This window comes from Mercurialis annua, linkage group LG6 (genome assembly GCF_937616625.2).
Source record: "Mercurialis annua linkage group LG6, ddMerAnnu1.2, whole genome shotgun sequence".
Classification (NCBI taxonomy): domain Eukaryota; kingdom Viridiplantae; phylum Streptophyta; class Magnoliopsida; order Malpighiales; family Euphorbiaceae; genus Mercurialis; species Mercurialis annua.
The window spans coordinates 46652077-46665924 of record NC_065575.1 but is presented as its reverse complement, the minus strand read 5'-3'; the positions used below and the strand labels follow the sequence as shown (position 1 = coordinate 46665924).

Here is a 13848-nt window from a genome sequence, read left to right as displayed (position 1 = left end):
TTGGACGACACGCGCCTCAAAATCATCAGTTCATGATGGTTAATCATGTGACAACACCAGCATCTCTTATTTTGTGGGTCCCGCATTATGGCCTTTTCTACAACAACAATTAGTGGTGACCCGGTAGGTTTGAATCGATTAACCGATTTATGAGCGTTATTTAACCAGAATTTTTTTAAATCGGTTAATCATTTAACTGTTTAATTAAAAATGGCTGTTTTTTAATTTTGAAATTACAATTTTATTTTTTATCAAATTTATAAAATAAATTTATTTTAATAAGAAATTACAATTTTATTTCTTTTTTTTTTACAAATAAGAATATAAAATATAAAAGATATTTATTTTAAGTATTGTAATATACACTTATAATTTATATTAAAATATAAATTATATATAAATTAATTAATCGGCTAATTATAATTTTAAAAATGTAATTATAAATTTACAAATATTAAATTTAAATTTAAATGTTTTGACCGATTAGCTAATTTTGGTTTGGTTTATTCGGTTATTTTACATCCCTGCCTGATAGCAATGAATGAGCGCGTGGGGGCGTGGTTGTAAGTGGCACTGGGCTCAATGGAGATTAAGATAGGATAGGATGTAGGTTAGTAATGTATTGATTGCATGAGTTACCTAAGAAGGGAACATGCAAATGTTTGATGGTTGTCATTTATTATGATGCCAATTTTCAAGGCAAAAATATTTAATTTTGGGTGTATTTGAAATTCTTTCTTCATTTATTGAGGTTTTAAATTTAAATTAATTTCACGGGTCTAAAACTTCTGAACATGGTGTTTAATGTTTGGTAACAGATCCTTGTAATTACTCCTACTAAATTTCTTGACTTCACTAATTGTAATTAACGCTACAGCCCTAGTTTAGTGTAACAATGAGTTACAAGTCCAAATTTCTCATTAATTAACAATTCATGTCGCTTAATATTTCGTAAATTATGACAATATAAAGGATTCAAATAAAAAACCTTCATTATTAGAATACTTGTCAAGAGAAACCTTCATTATTAGAATATTTGTCGTTTTAACACATAAATTAAATAATAATAGTAATAGTAATATTTAAATTTATAAGTAAGTTCACTAAATTAACTTCTTTCTAAAAAAATTAATATTTATAATTATGATTATTTTTTTGTTTTTTTTTTAATTTTTAATGAATTAATAATGGTTAATAATAAAGTTTGTCTGATTTTATAAAATAACGTGGACCAAAACAGTTATGCCAACACGAAAAATATTATAAACCGAAAAAAATAGTGTTAATGAGATTAATTTTTTACACATAAACAATGTCATATATGACTCATATTGATCCACACTAGTGTTGAAAACCACTCCAATGATAATTTTAGATTGTGTTTGAAAAAAGAAATATATATTTATATATACTAAATGTAAATGTTTTGTACACAGTGTGTATAAATTTATCAATCTTTCATGCTAATGCCATTTGATGTTTATATTCTTTCGTCGGAGAATAGACCGGGATGGATCATATTCATTTAGTGTGCTTTTTCAGAGTGAGTGGCCCTAATCCAACATTTTACAGGCTGAACAATATATAATCGAGAGTGTTTATCCCACAAAGCGGATATGCCACGTCATTTTTACAACAAGCCAATAATCATTTGTAATAGAGAATTTTTATTTATTGTTTATTTTTTTATCATTAAACATTTGCACATGACTAACGCCTCATTGATTTGTTGCACGAATGACATGGCGCAACCGTTGCGTTGTATAATTATTCTATAATAGAAATCGTAACCTAAATAGGCGATCATTCATTCTGATGTGATGTGAATTGTGCGTTCAAAAACATAATTTCTAGCTCATTTGGGAGTCAAAAAATAGGGAGATTAGTAAAATTATAATTACTTTTGAATCTTGCAGTTAATATTTGCATTTATATTATTCTATATTTATTACAATGTAAATTTTCGGGGTTATATAACACGTCTAATTCATATGTTTTATAGACAACTGAGATATTAAAAAGTAAAATAATTTACAAACAAACTGAAATAAAAAGAATAATCTGTATTCTAATTGCATGACGAAATTATAATCATAAAAATGGTAACAGAGATCTCTTTATATACTCTCTGCGTCCCAATAGAGTTGTCCACTTTGACAAAAAAATTTGTCCAAAAATTCTTTTCCACTTTTAAAAAGTAACTAATTTTTACACTTAATTTTCTTATATTACCCATATTTAAAATTCACTAATAAATAAATTGAAAGTAAATTGCAAATGGATCATATATTAAATAGGGGTATGAAAAGAAAAGTAAGAAAAAATTTACAAAAACCATAAATAATAATTATTTTTTTTAAACTGTATGATAAGGTAAAGTGGACAATTATATTTGGATCATGGAATAAATGAGATTGAGGTCTAGGTTTATCAATCTTTTATAAAAAAAGGCTTGTTATCGAAAAACGTTATATTTAGGTTTTAACTTCTAATATCCACAAATAAATAAATTTATTTACATTTACAATAAGTTTATTAAATCCGTCTAATACATTGCCTCCACAAAACCTAATGATGACATGTTTATAAAAAAAACTAAATGCTAAGAACAATGACACATAATAATAATGAATAAATAATTTGACATAGCTATAATGTTGTCATTTATACTCATTTCGCATCATAAAACGATCGTTATGTTTATGCATTTCTTTTAAACAAAATTAAAATATTTTTTTATCATTAAAATGTAATATTGTTAGACATCTGCCAATAGCGCATTAAATGTATGTAAAGAACCAGTCAAATGGACCGTAAACTGAAGATATTAAGTCAATGAACTTATGGTTATAAATTTAAGGTGTGATTCTTTTGCAATAAACTTACCAAGTGCAGATTATTTAATTATAGTTATTATTAGTTTAAACCTAAATAAAATTATACATAAAAATGATTTTAAAATAAATTTTACAATTTAAAATATAATTTTTTTTGGCAATTTCAATCTCCAATTGACAGCCAGTTCAATTAATACTAATGTGAAACATCAAAAGCCCAAAATTAAAAGTATGGCGATATGAATGGTTCAATATACGCATCATGGTTGATGAAATTTTCTTCGACTTACGACAATTTTTTTTTGTATGTAAAAATGTGTTAAAATTACAATACATGATAGTATAATTTGTAGTTAATCTTTATTTGTTTAATAGAGTTTGTCTTGTAAAAGGATAAAGAAGAAAGACATAAAATATAATAATGTTGTGGATGTTACCAGTAAATTATAAAGATTGTTATTGTGAAAATACTAGTTCGAAATTCCACTAATAATTTGGGTATTGAGTGTAAAAAAAGGCATAAAAGGGTACTTGTAATTTCAAAACCTGAATAATGATACCAGAAGAAGCAAGTTATATGCAATTCCGTTGAAACGGTTAAAATGAGATATCATCATAAAATTTTGCCCCATGATTGCCACGTGACGTGATACTCTTATAAGTCTTACTTTGGCCCTCATCTGCAACTCAATCATTGAGACACCACACCACTACTTTTATTTTGGCCCTATATAAATCATCATCATTCTTTTATTTATGAATATAAATCATCATCATTATTTGTACAATAATTTTGCTTATTCTTCCTCTAAAACTTTATACTAAAAATTAAAAATTTGATCAGCAACAAAAATATAAAAATCATCATTTCCTTTTCCCTTATATTTCTCTTACTAAAAATCTCAACTAAACATAATTTTAAAAGTAGAGAAAGGTGATTTTCGACATTAAATCAAAAAATCATGATATTTTCACACTAGTATTCTATTAGCTCTTCAATAAATTGCTCACTTTTATGAGACATATTTATTTTTAAATGTTTTGATTGTTTTAATTTGTGTTTGTTTGAGTTAAACTTTAATTTGATTAAAATCGTCTAGCATTTATTCAAACTTCAACTTTAAAATCATAACAAATAGAGATTGTGGTCGAATTATTAAAATATATCTAGAATATAATATGTTAAAGATGGAATTAATACTGATGTAATATGGTGTAGTGTAAATGATGCTCCTAAATTATTAAGTTGTAAATAATTGATGATATCCCACATATTATAATTTCAAAAAATTATGCATTTTATGAAAAATTAATTGTGGGCTTTCATTACATGAGTCCAAACCAGAAATGAACAAGAGGATAGAAAGGCATGTAGGAGTAGTGATCACGTGGGACACCTGCACTAATTCACGTGCCATAACATGTGAGAGGTGGTCCACGTGGATACACGTGGTCCCACGTCAACATTCGTGCATGTCATTGTGTCTCTTGACAACCAGACACGCACTTCTCTACAATCATTGGATACTCTCTCTGTTTCGTCCATCCAACGCCTCCGTGCAGTTCACGCTCCTATTATCTTTTTCCTTTTTATCTTCACAAATAAAAACAACAAATTGTTTATCAATATTTAAAATCCAATAGAAAGAATGAAAATTGTTTTTTGTAATGGAATTATTTTACTTCAATTGCATGGATTATGGATATATGAAGAATTTTGTCATTTTTATAAAGAAAATTATCCAAAAGCGTTTTTTCATCCATGCATTATGGTTAAGTGTGCGATTGCAAATCAATATAAATTCATTTTGTTCTATGAAATTAATACTAAATATTAATTAAAGCTGATCTATAATTTTAAAAATATTTTGAATCAAATATTTTGACTCGTTTCACCCTTTCACTATAAAAGGACAAAAAATAATTGAAACTAGTATAAAAAAATTATTAAACGATTTAAAATTGAAGGGATAAAATAAATAAAATGTTAAAATATAAAGTTTTTCTAAAACAAGCGATAAGTTTAGGTATAATGAATTTTTTTATGCCAAATTTGTAATTGAAGTGATCGTTCGCTGAATGAATAATTACGTGGATTGTTTATGAACATTGGAGAAAAAATGTCTAATAATGTTTAAGTTTAATCCCTATGAGGCATGATGATTGGTTTCCGTTCCCCACGTGTGAGTATGAGAGTGGGTAGCTGTCCCACGTGTCATCCTCTAATTATAGAATCCATGAGCCGGCAATCCTCGTCAGCATCTCCGTTTTGATTTTCTTTTCTGCGACGGTGTGGTGGTCCGTACTATAGGTGTTTTATGGTGTGACTCTGCATGTGACTCGGCCCTCTCTTTGCTGTGGTTCCACCAGGCAAGTTGCATCTATAAATCATGAATTTTTCCATCTCCTAGGGAATTTTAAACACAAGATAAGATAAGGTATATTATAAATAGGCATTCATAATAAGGAAAAGGTAAATTGCAATTACACTTTTTAGTAGTATTGTTGGTTAAGTCTTGTTCTTATAGTAGTTAATTAACAGTAGCTTTTACTAGTTTACTGCTAAATGTTTTATGTTTTCTTAATTTAGTTATTTACTGATAATATTTTATTCTTTTTATAGTTTATAGTATGTTATTAATCTATTTTCACATGTATGTATCAATATAACAATATTAAAAAAATTTGTGTTTGATTGCTTAAAAAAATTCAAACTGTAGCATACGATAACTTTTAATTTGCAATGTCGAAAATTAACTTTTGAATTTTTATAATTTGAAACATCGTATAGCTTTTTGTTAAACAATTGTGGACGTCACAACAATGTATATTCCGGTAGCAACACTATTGTTTCTTAACATAAAATTGATTGATGTTTTCGAATTGCAAAAAAAATATACTTCTTCATGGTATAAAATGTTAAAATTGAAAATCCTTAAAATTTGTGATTTTCAAAATAATTAAATCAAAAATTTAATACTAAGCAAGATATAAATTTGATTTCATCATAACAGGCATGAATCATAATGATAATGGGAAAGTTGAAAATAGAAATTAAATAATTTAATTTATAAATTATTTAATTTAGAACCGCACATGAATACTCACATTTTGTACTAAAATTCCCATTCAATTAATTAGAATATAATGATAGTTCACTCCAATGATGATTCTATAATCATGTTTCTTCTTTTTTATATACTCCCTATAAACTATAGAGAATAGGAAAAAAAAATAAGAAGTTGATTTGGTGCGAATAGAAATGAGAATAAAGACAGAAGGTATCTTGGGTGTGTTGGTGTGATGATGGCTTCGCTTGCACCTGGGAAAAGCATTTCATGCAATGCAACTTGTGCTACTATATTATATGCTTTTCATGTTACGAATTAAGCATAATTCCCCCTTTTCAGACTATACTATAAAACAATTATATTCAACTCATAGTTTATTTATTTTAAAAGAAGAATCAACTCATTGTTCTTTTCATAAAGAGAAACAAATGCTTTTCCAAAGTCAGACATATTGCAATTCAGTTTATTAATTTATTCATAAGCATATCTTTTCCATAAGTTATGTAGGCCACATAAAATAGCTTTTCCTTCTACATCTGAACACTTTTGGAGATACTGATTTTTTTTTTATAGAATCCAATACACACATTATTTTAATTTTTAGATTTAAATTTTACATAAGAACATATATTCCTTTTTACATACTATCTTTTCATTCTCTTTTCTATATAGAGTCATTGCCTTGAGTATTAGGCGAGCGGTAAAAAGAACTGGCGGTATTTCCGACTTTATGTTCCTCTCTATTTCGAACTACTTACTAAGACCATAGCATCTTAATAGTTCGGTCATTTATTTAGCTACACATTTTGTGAAAATCTATCTAATACCAACATATTTTAAAATATATATATTTTGGGACAAAATGTATTTATCTATTAGTAAGTATATCTCATCTGACAAATATATCATAATTTAAAATTTATACCAATTTATAGTTCATTATTATTTTTCAAAGACGTGACCTGATGTTGATATATAATACTGTATCACGTCAACTCTAAATAAATTGTTAATATATATAAAAAAAATAAAAAACAAAATTAAACAGGTAAAGTTTTAAATTTAAGATATATTTGACAAATGTATTGTTATTAATACGTATACTAATTAAATATATATTCCTCAAAAAAAATTAAATATATATTATCTTTTTCTTAATGTAAGAAGAGTATATAATATTTGTTTTCAAAATAAACTGCAAACAGAATTGAGATAGCTAGGAATAAGAATTTATTTGTTTGATTCCCTAAAAATAGATTATCCAAGAATTTGTTAGAAGCTAGATGGAGAATTCAATCACTTTCTTGAATAAATGTAGATGAATTACTACATCATTTGAAAGTGGACGTGAGAATAGAATAAAGAATAAATATCACGTGATCTCATGAAAATGGAGTCTCAGATTTCACGTGCACACCCATGTCTTCCTTTGCCACGTAATTTTAAATTATTTCTTTATAAAGACACGACACGACACATGGTCCCCTTCTTACTTTAAATTCAATCCACGCGTGTCATGTTGTTTTTAGCTTTTCAGACACCCCAATCTTTCCCAATCATTGGATCCTATAATACTCCCTTCATAACCATACTTCATAATTTAAAATAAATCGAATTAGTAAAATTTCTTTTTTTTTTTACTGTGGTAGAATTTAGTTACGTTAGTAGGTAGTGGTTAGTAGTTAAACTTCCATTTTTAATTCGGCCTTAAACACTGGCCCTACTGAAACTCGAAACTGAAATCTCAGGAATGCACTGGAGCGCCTTAGCCACTTGGGCTAGGCTTCACTGGCAAAAAAAATTATTTATTTGAACAGCATAAAAGAACTCGTTTTTTAATTAGTTAATTAAATTTTAAATAATAACTACAAATCTGGAATAAAATAACTAAATTTTAATTATTTTTCTCGGATTTTTATAATTTTATTCAAAATTTTTTATTTTTATAATAATATTCTAATTGCAATTTTAGCCAATTTTTTCAATCAATTTAACTGTTTCAACATTAAAATTTAGTTATAAATTCTCTAATTTTTTAGCAATTAAAGCAAAAAATAAATAAATTTGAAGTTAAAAATAATCGAAAAAGTTAATCAAATTTAATAAGAATTGCATTGAGGTGATTAAAGTTAAAATTACAACACAATATTAAAATTCAATTATTATTAACAAAATTAAAAGTTCTAACAAAAATATGAATACATTAGTCTTTTTTAATTTGATCAATATAATTACATAGAGCTGATGTATATTTTTGTATTATGTAGCTTATTTACTTTTTCAATATTTTTTTAATTATGTTAGTGTATATAATATAATAAAAAAATTGAAATTCTCAAGCATATTTAAATATGTTTCCCTATTTATACATTTGAGCCGTTTTAAATTTAATCTACATCCGTTAAAGTATATTATATTAATAGCTTATTTAAAAAGCATACAGTACTTAAAATTAATTATATTTTAAAAAATATACTTCTTTCCGTCTTGTTTGACTTTATACTCGAATTCAGAAAATATTTATTATTTTTTTGTTTTCATGTTTTTTTATGTTTTACCTCTATTAATGATAGTTGAATTTTTCATACAATTCTTTTAAAATGACTAAATGAAGAGTTAAATAGGATATTCATTATAAAAATATTTTAAAAATATAAATGAAACTTTTTAAACGGGAAAGAGGAAGTATATTTATACTCCCGGTCTATACATGTCTTATTCTTCCCTTTTTATTTACCTTGCTCATTTTATGGAGTAATGTATATTTTGAAGGGCTAATTAGGAGAATACCTAAAAAAACTAAAATATTTGTAAATTTACCTCAAAAACTGAAAGTTTATAAGCGTACCTAAAAAAATAAATATTAATTTTTTTAATCCGCAGTTTCAAACGGTTTCAAATACAGTTTATAATCGAGTTTCAAACGGTTTATAACGGTTTCATAAAAATAGAGTTTCAAACGGTTTCAAATACAGTTTCAAAAAACACAATTTGAAACTGTTTTATAAAAACGTTTCAAATAGAGTTTCTAATAGTGTTTCAAACGGTTTCAAATAGAGTTTCTAATAGAGTTTCAAACGGTTTATAACAGTTTCATAAAAATAGAGTTTCAAACGGTTTCAAATACAGTTTTGAATAGAGTTTCAAATGGTTTATAACAGAGTATTTTTAAAAAACTTTGACATCTTTGAAACCGTTTATAATACAGTTTCAAACAGTTTAAAAAAAACAGAGTATTTTTACAAAATTTTTCAGAGTAAAAAAATAAATTTCGGAGTAAAAAATAATTTTTTTGAAAAAAAGGTAGACAAATAATTTTTCAAAAAACGGAGTATTTTTACAAATATTTTGAAAAACGGAGTATTTTTTGCAAATTTCTCTATTTTGAAAAATCCATAGGAAAGCCCACATGCAAAAGCCCAAACGATTTATATGAATAATAGGCCCATACTCTATCATCGTTTTTGTAGGTTTCTAATTTCAATCAAACCCTAAACGAAGGAGAAGGATCAAAGGGACTGTCGATTTCTATCAATTAAATTATTTGCTGTATTGTATTCTTCGAGTCGGAATATTGATAGAAATTTTGCACTGGAAATTTCCGGCGAAGGTAACGAATTCTTTTTGTATGTTTACTTAAATTTAAATTATTTAATTGTTTTCTCTTAATTTTTTGGCCTAATTACTTAAAAAAACCCCACTTTGTAATATTTTTTCGTTTATACCATGATCTAGGAAAAAGTTCATTTTTACCATTTTTTTTTGATTTTTCGTTTTTAATCTACCCTAAAGTACTAAATTGAACTTTTTTTATTTAGAAAAAAGCTTAAAATAATCCTTCATTTTTTAACTTATTTCCATTTTTTTTAAATAGAAAAAAGATTATATAACCCTTCTATTTAATTATTTTTAATGTTTTCATCCTTTAATTAATTAAATTGTCAAAAAATAAAATTTTGGGTACAATTGAAAACGAAAAATAAAAAAAAGGGTACAAATGAACTTTTTCCTAAGTCAGGGTAGAGACGAAAAAATGTTTGAAGGTGGGGTTTTTTTAAGTAATTAGGCCTAATTTTTTTGTATGTTTGTTTAAATTTATAGTATTTGATTACTTCCTCTTAATTCGTTTTCTATTTTGTTTAAATTTAAATTATTTGATTGCTTCCTCTTAATTTGTTTTGTATGTTTGTTTAAATTTAAATTATTAGCTAAATTCTTTTAAGTTTTGGGCAAAAAGTAAGAAAGACCAATTGTTTCAATGTTCTCTTGTGTAATTCACCTATACGAATATTGGTTAGTTTTTTCATTCCTATAATTTTTCCAGGTTCTTATAACTTACATATAATTATGGATAATCCAAGGCTGCAGAATGGTGGCTCTGCAGATCCATCCCGTGAACTTGATGATATTGAGGCTGAAGCAAATTCTTATTTCCATCAAATGTTTTCTGGTCAGTTAACAATTGATGCTCTAGTTCAAATGCTTGCTCGATTCAAGGAATCACCTGTACAAAGGTATCTTGTCAAAGTTTTTCATGCTCTTAGATTTACAGTCAGCTTGTAGTTAGTTTTTTTCCTATCTTGGCCGCGTGCGCTGCAGAATCTTGACTTCGGTTTTGTGACAATTTTATATCATGATGCATAGTATTTTTTTTGTCAAAGATGGTAATCGACTCTTAAAGTCTCAATTGTTAGTTGTTAGTTACCGAGGCGTGGTTCGAACCCACAACCTCTCGATGCACTTAAAGATGCCTTAGCCATTCAAGCTAGGTCCATATTGGCCATGATGCATAGTATGAATTTTATACAAAATTAATTTTGTTTTTTGCTTTTGATGATTGATTTGATCGAATGACAGGGAGCGGTCTATTTTTGAGTGCATGATTTACAATCTATTTGAGGAGTATATGCTCTTCCCCAAGTATCCTGAAAGACAATTAAAAACTGCTGCTCTTTTATTTGGTGAGTTTTAAGTATAGAATGCAACATCATACTGTTCATTGTATTTCATATCATATTGTCAAATAATTTTATAATATCATCTTAAGTGTGTACATCCTAGTTATGCAAGTTTTGATTTTCACTCATTTGCTCTATTATACGAGGATACGTTTTACTACGAGTAATTTTTATTACTTAATCTACTATGATTATTTTTATAAGCTTTGGTTGTCCATGTATCTTCCATAGTAAAGAAGGATAGGAAAGAAAAGAATACATTTTTTAGTTTTGGGTGGGGTGATTTTAGTGCTGAAAATAAAATTTTAATTGTTTCACCATTCATTAAATTCATCTCATAAGTTTTATGTAATAATCGTCTTACTGTGATGGTGCAAATAAATGTTTAAAGGAACTGATTTTGCCAGTTATTTCAGCATTTTTAGTTGCTTGAGTCACTGTTTTTGGCTAGTTCCAGTTATGCTCTATTTAACAGGTAGTATGGCTAGTATCGGTAATTTTGGCTGTTATCAATGCATACTTTTTTTAACAAAGTGGTGGGATCCTGGTCTGCAATGTTTTGGTTTAAATTCTATTTTCTCTGTGTACATGGACCGAATTTCTGTAAATATTTGTTCATTTATGTTGTCTCTTTATGGGATAAAGAGATGTTAGAATGTAGTAATTGGGTAGTTGATGTTGACTCACTCGAAATGGTGTTGTTCTTTGTCTTTGTGCCTATGATTATGCAATATGCACGCATCATTATGGACATACAGTAGTATGCAAGATGATGTGTTTGGACTGCTTTTTTTGTTTGAGCAATTTGGTTCTAAGTAAAGCTTGGGATTATTAACTGTGTTGCCATTTTCAGGTTCTGTTATCCAGCACCAGCTTGTAACTGATCTAAATCTTGGGATCGCACTACGTGGTGTTTTGGATGCACTACAGAAACCACCAGATTCCAAAGTTTGTTTGCCTCGTTTTGAATTATGTTTTCTTGCTTCTTTTTATTGTCTAGTATTTCTGATAGCTTTTCTGCCTGCAGATGTTTGTCTTTGGGATCAATGCCTTGGATCAGTTTTTAGATCGCCTGATTGAGTGGCCACAATATTGCAATCATATCTTACAGATATCTCATTTGCGTGCAACTCATTCAAATATTGTTGCTTTCATCGAGCTGACACTTTCCAGGATCTCGTCTGGTCATTTGGAATCTGATGTAGACAATGCTTCCACTGTTCATCATTAACGTGGATTATCTCAGTCTAGCTTCAGAAATGGGGAGGTGAATTGCAGTTTATTTTTCATCTCGTGTTGCCTTTTCTAATGTCTAGATGAGTCATGGGGATGTTCCACAGATTATTACATTTTTGAACATTATCAAGATTCAGCAACAAAGTTTCTTTGGACTGCATATGTAATCTTGTTTTGGCAACAAGCTGAATTTTATGCTTTAAAGTTTGCTTAAATATGCGGTAATTGAAATCTAAGAAAGAGAGAATTGTCTATTAAAACTTGTTGGAATTCTCTCTACGTAATGGATTTGTTTGTTTGTTTTCCCCAATATCAATCATATTGCTTTTTTGACTATAAGATCTTGAGGTCTAATTTTATTTTTGTTTGTTTATTGCAGATGGAAGTTAATGACTTGATAAAGAAATATCAACAAAATAGACATCTCCTTCTATCAAATATATTGTTTAGTAAGTTTTCTATTATTAGAAAAAATTTGTATCTAATTGAATAATTTATTATCTTAGGATATCAAGATTTATGCATTTATCACTTTATGCAGTCATCTTTGCTCAGTAATTAATTATCCTTTTTAATTTGACAGTAATTTTGTGATTTTTATTATCGATTTAGTGCTTTATATATAACGTTAGCATTACGATATTGCGCTGGCTTTTTTTATTATAAATAAAAATTGAGTAATAAAAAATTATAATAATTGTTTTTTGAAAATTTTGTCATATCATATTTATCATTATATAAAATATGGCAATGTATTTTAGCAAATTAAAAATTTAAGGCAAAATAAAATTAATCATGATCAAAATTGTGATAAAACAATTGGTCAAATAATGAAATTTTGTCACTAAAAATATGATATTTATTAGGGTTAATGTCAAAAAAAATCACGAACTTAACACGTTTTCTCATTTTAATCACGACGTTTAAATTTTCTCATTTTCATGCATGAACTACCACTTTTTCTCAAATTCATGCACGGTGTTGAGGTGGCACTCATTCATTGGTGTAAAATGACTTCCACCTCAGCGAATTACACCAATGAAATCGTGACACCTCAACACCGTGTATGAATTTGAGAAAAAGTGGTAGTTCGTGCATAAAAATGAGAAAAATTAAACTTCGTGATTAAAATGAGAAAATGTGTAAAATTGGTGAATTTTTATAACATTAACCCTATTTATTATGCCAATTTGACGTTAATATGCAAAGTCGAAGATTAACTTCTAAATTCTTGCAATTTGACACTTCGTACACTATTTCGTTAAACTATTGATGTCGAAAACACAAATATAAGAGAGAAAATAGTCGTTTTTTGAAACTCATGAAAATAATAGTAATTATTCCTTTTTAATATTAAACGTTTACTATGGCTTTACAATTTACACAAGAAATGCAGAGTCATCATACAAAATAGGCATATGACCTCTAACTCAATTGGCTAAGAAATGAGGCATAAGACCTAAAAGTCTTGGGTTTTATTCCTCATATGGACAAGAGGGAGCACATATTGAAAATTATTGAAGGTATTTGAAGAAGCGTCAAAAGCGGCGGCTGCGGTATCGTTCAGTCATCTTGGCGAGCTCGTAAAGGCGATTCATTCAACGTAAATGGTGTGGATGAAAGATGTGCACATATTTATGAATGATAGTATGTATATATAGCTTTGTTTATAGCTTTGATTGTAGTTGGTGGCGGAACCAGAATCTTTTCTAGCCCGGGCTAAGGGACATGTATCTATACTATATA

At 27.6% G+C, this 13848-nt stretch overlaps 1 protein-coding gene across 3 annotated transcripts; it reads left to right on the top strand.

Annotated features, from left to right (window-relative positions):
• Positions 1 to 9386: 9386 nt before the first annotated feature.
• Positions 9387 to 12684, top strand: LOC126686015 (uncharacterized). 3 transcript variants are annotated; one of them, XM_050380023.2, is made up of 6 exons: positions 9387 to 9518; positions 10293 to 10422; positions 10766 to 10869; positions 11720 to 11814; positions 11894 to 12133; positions 12482 to 12684. In XM_050380023.2, exons 2-5 carry the CDS (start codon positions 10349 to 10351, stop codon positions 12095 to 12097), a joined length of 477 nt encoding a protein of 158 aa, XP_050235980.1. In that variant the 5' UTR covers positions 9387 to 9518; positions 10293 to 10348; the 3' UTR covers positions 12098 to 12133; positions 12482 to 12684. The 3 variants fall into 3 exon arrangements, with proteins under 3 accessions (XP_050235980.1, XP_050235979.1, XP_050235981.1); XM_050380022.2 differs by having other exon boundaries at positions 10233 to 10422; XM_050380024.2 differs by lacking the exon at positions 9387 to 9518 and adding an exon at positions 10093 to 10201.
• The last annotated feature ends 1164 nt before the right edge of the window (positions 12685 to 13848 follow it).

Excerpts from the sequence above, each read along its gene's own strand:
- LOC126686015 (XM_050380022.2), top strand. The coding sequence starts at position 10,256 with ATGGATAATCCAAGGCTGCAGAATGGTGGCTCTGCAGATCCATCCCGT. Across the intron at positions 10,423-10,765 it reads AAGGAATCACCTGTACAAAG|GGAGCGGTCTATTTTTGAGT; the intron begins GTATCTTGTCAA and ends ATCGAATGACAG. Across the intron at positions 10,870-11,719 it reads AACTGCTGCTCTTTTATTTG|GTTCTGTTATCCAGCACCAG; the intron begins GTGAGTTTTAAG and ends TGCCATTTTCAG.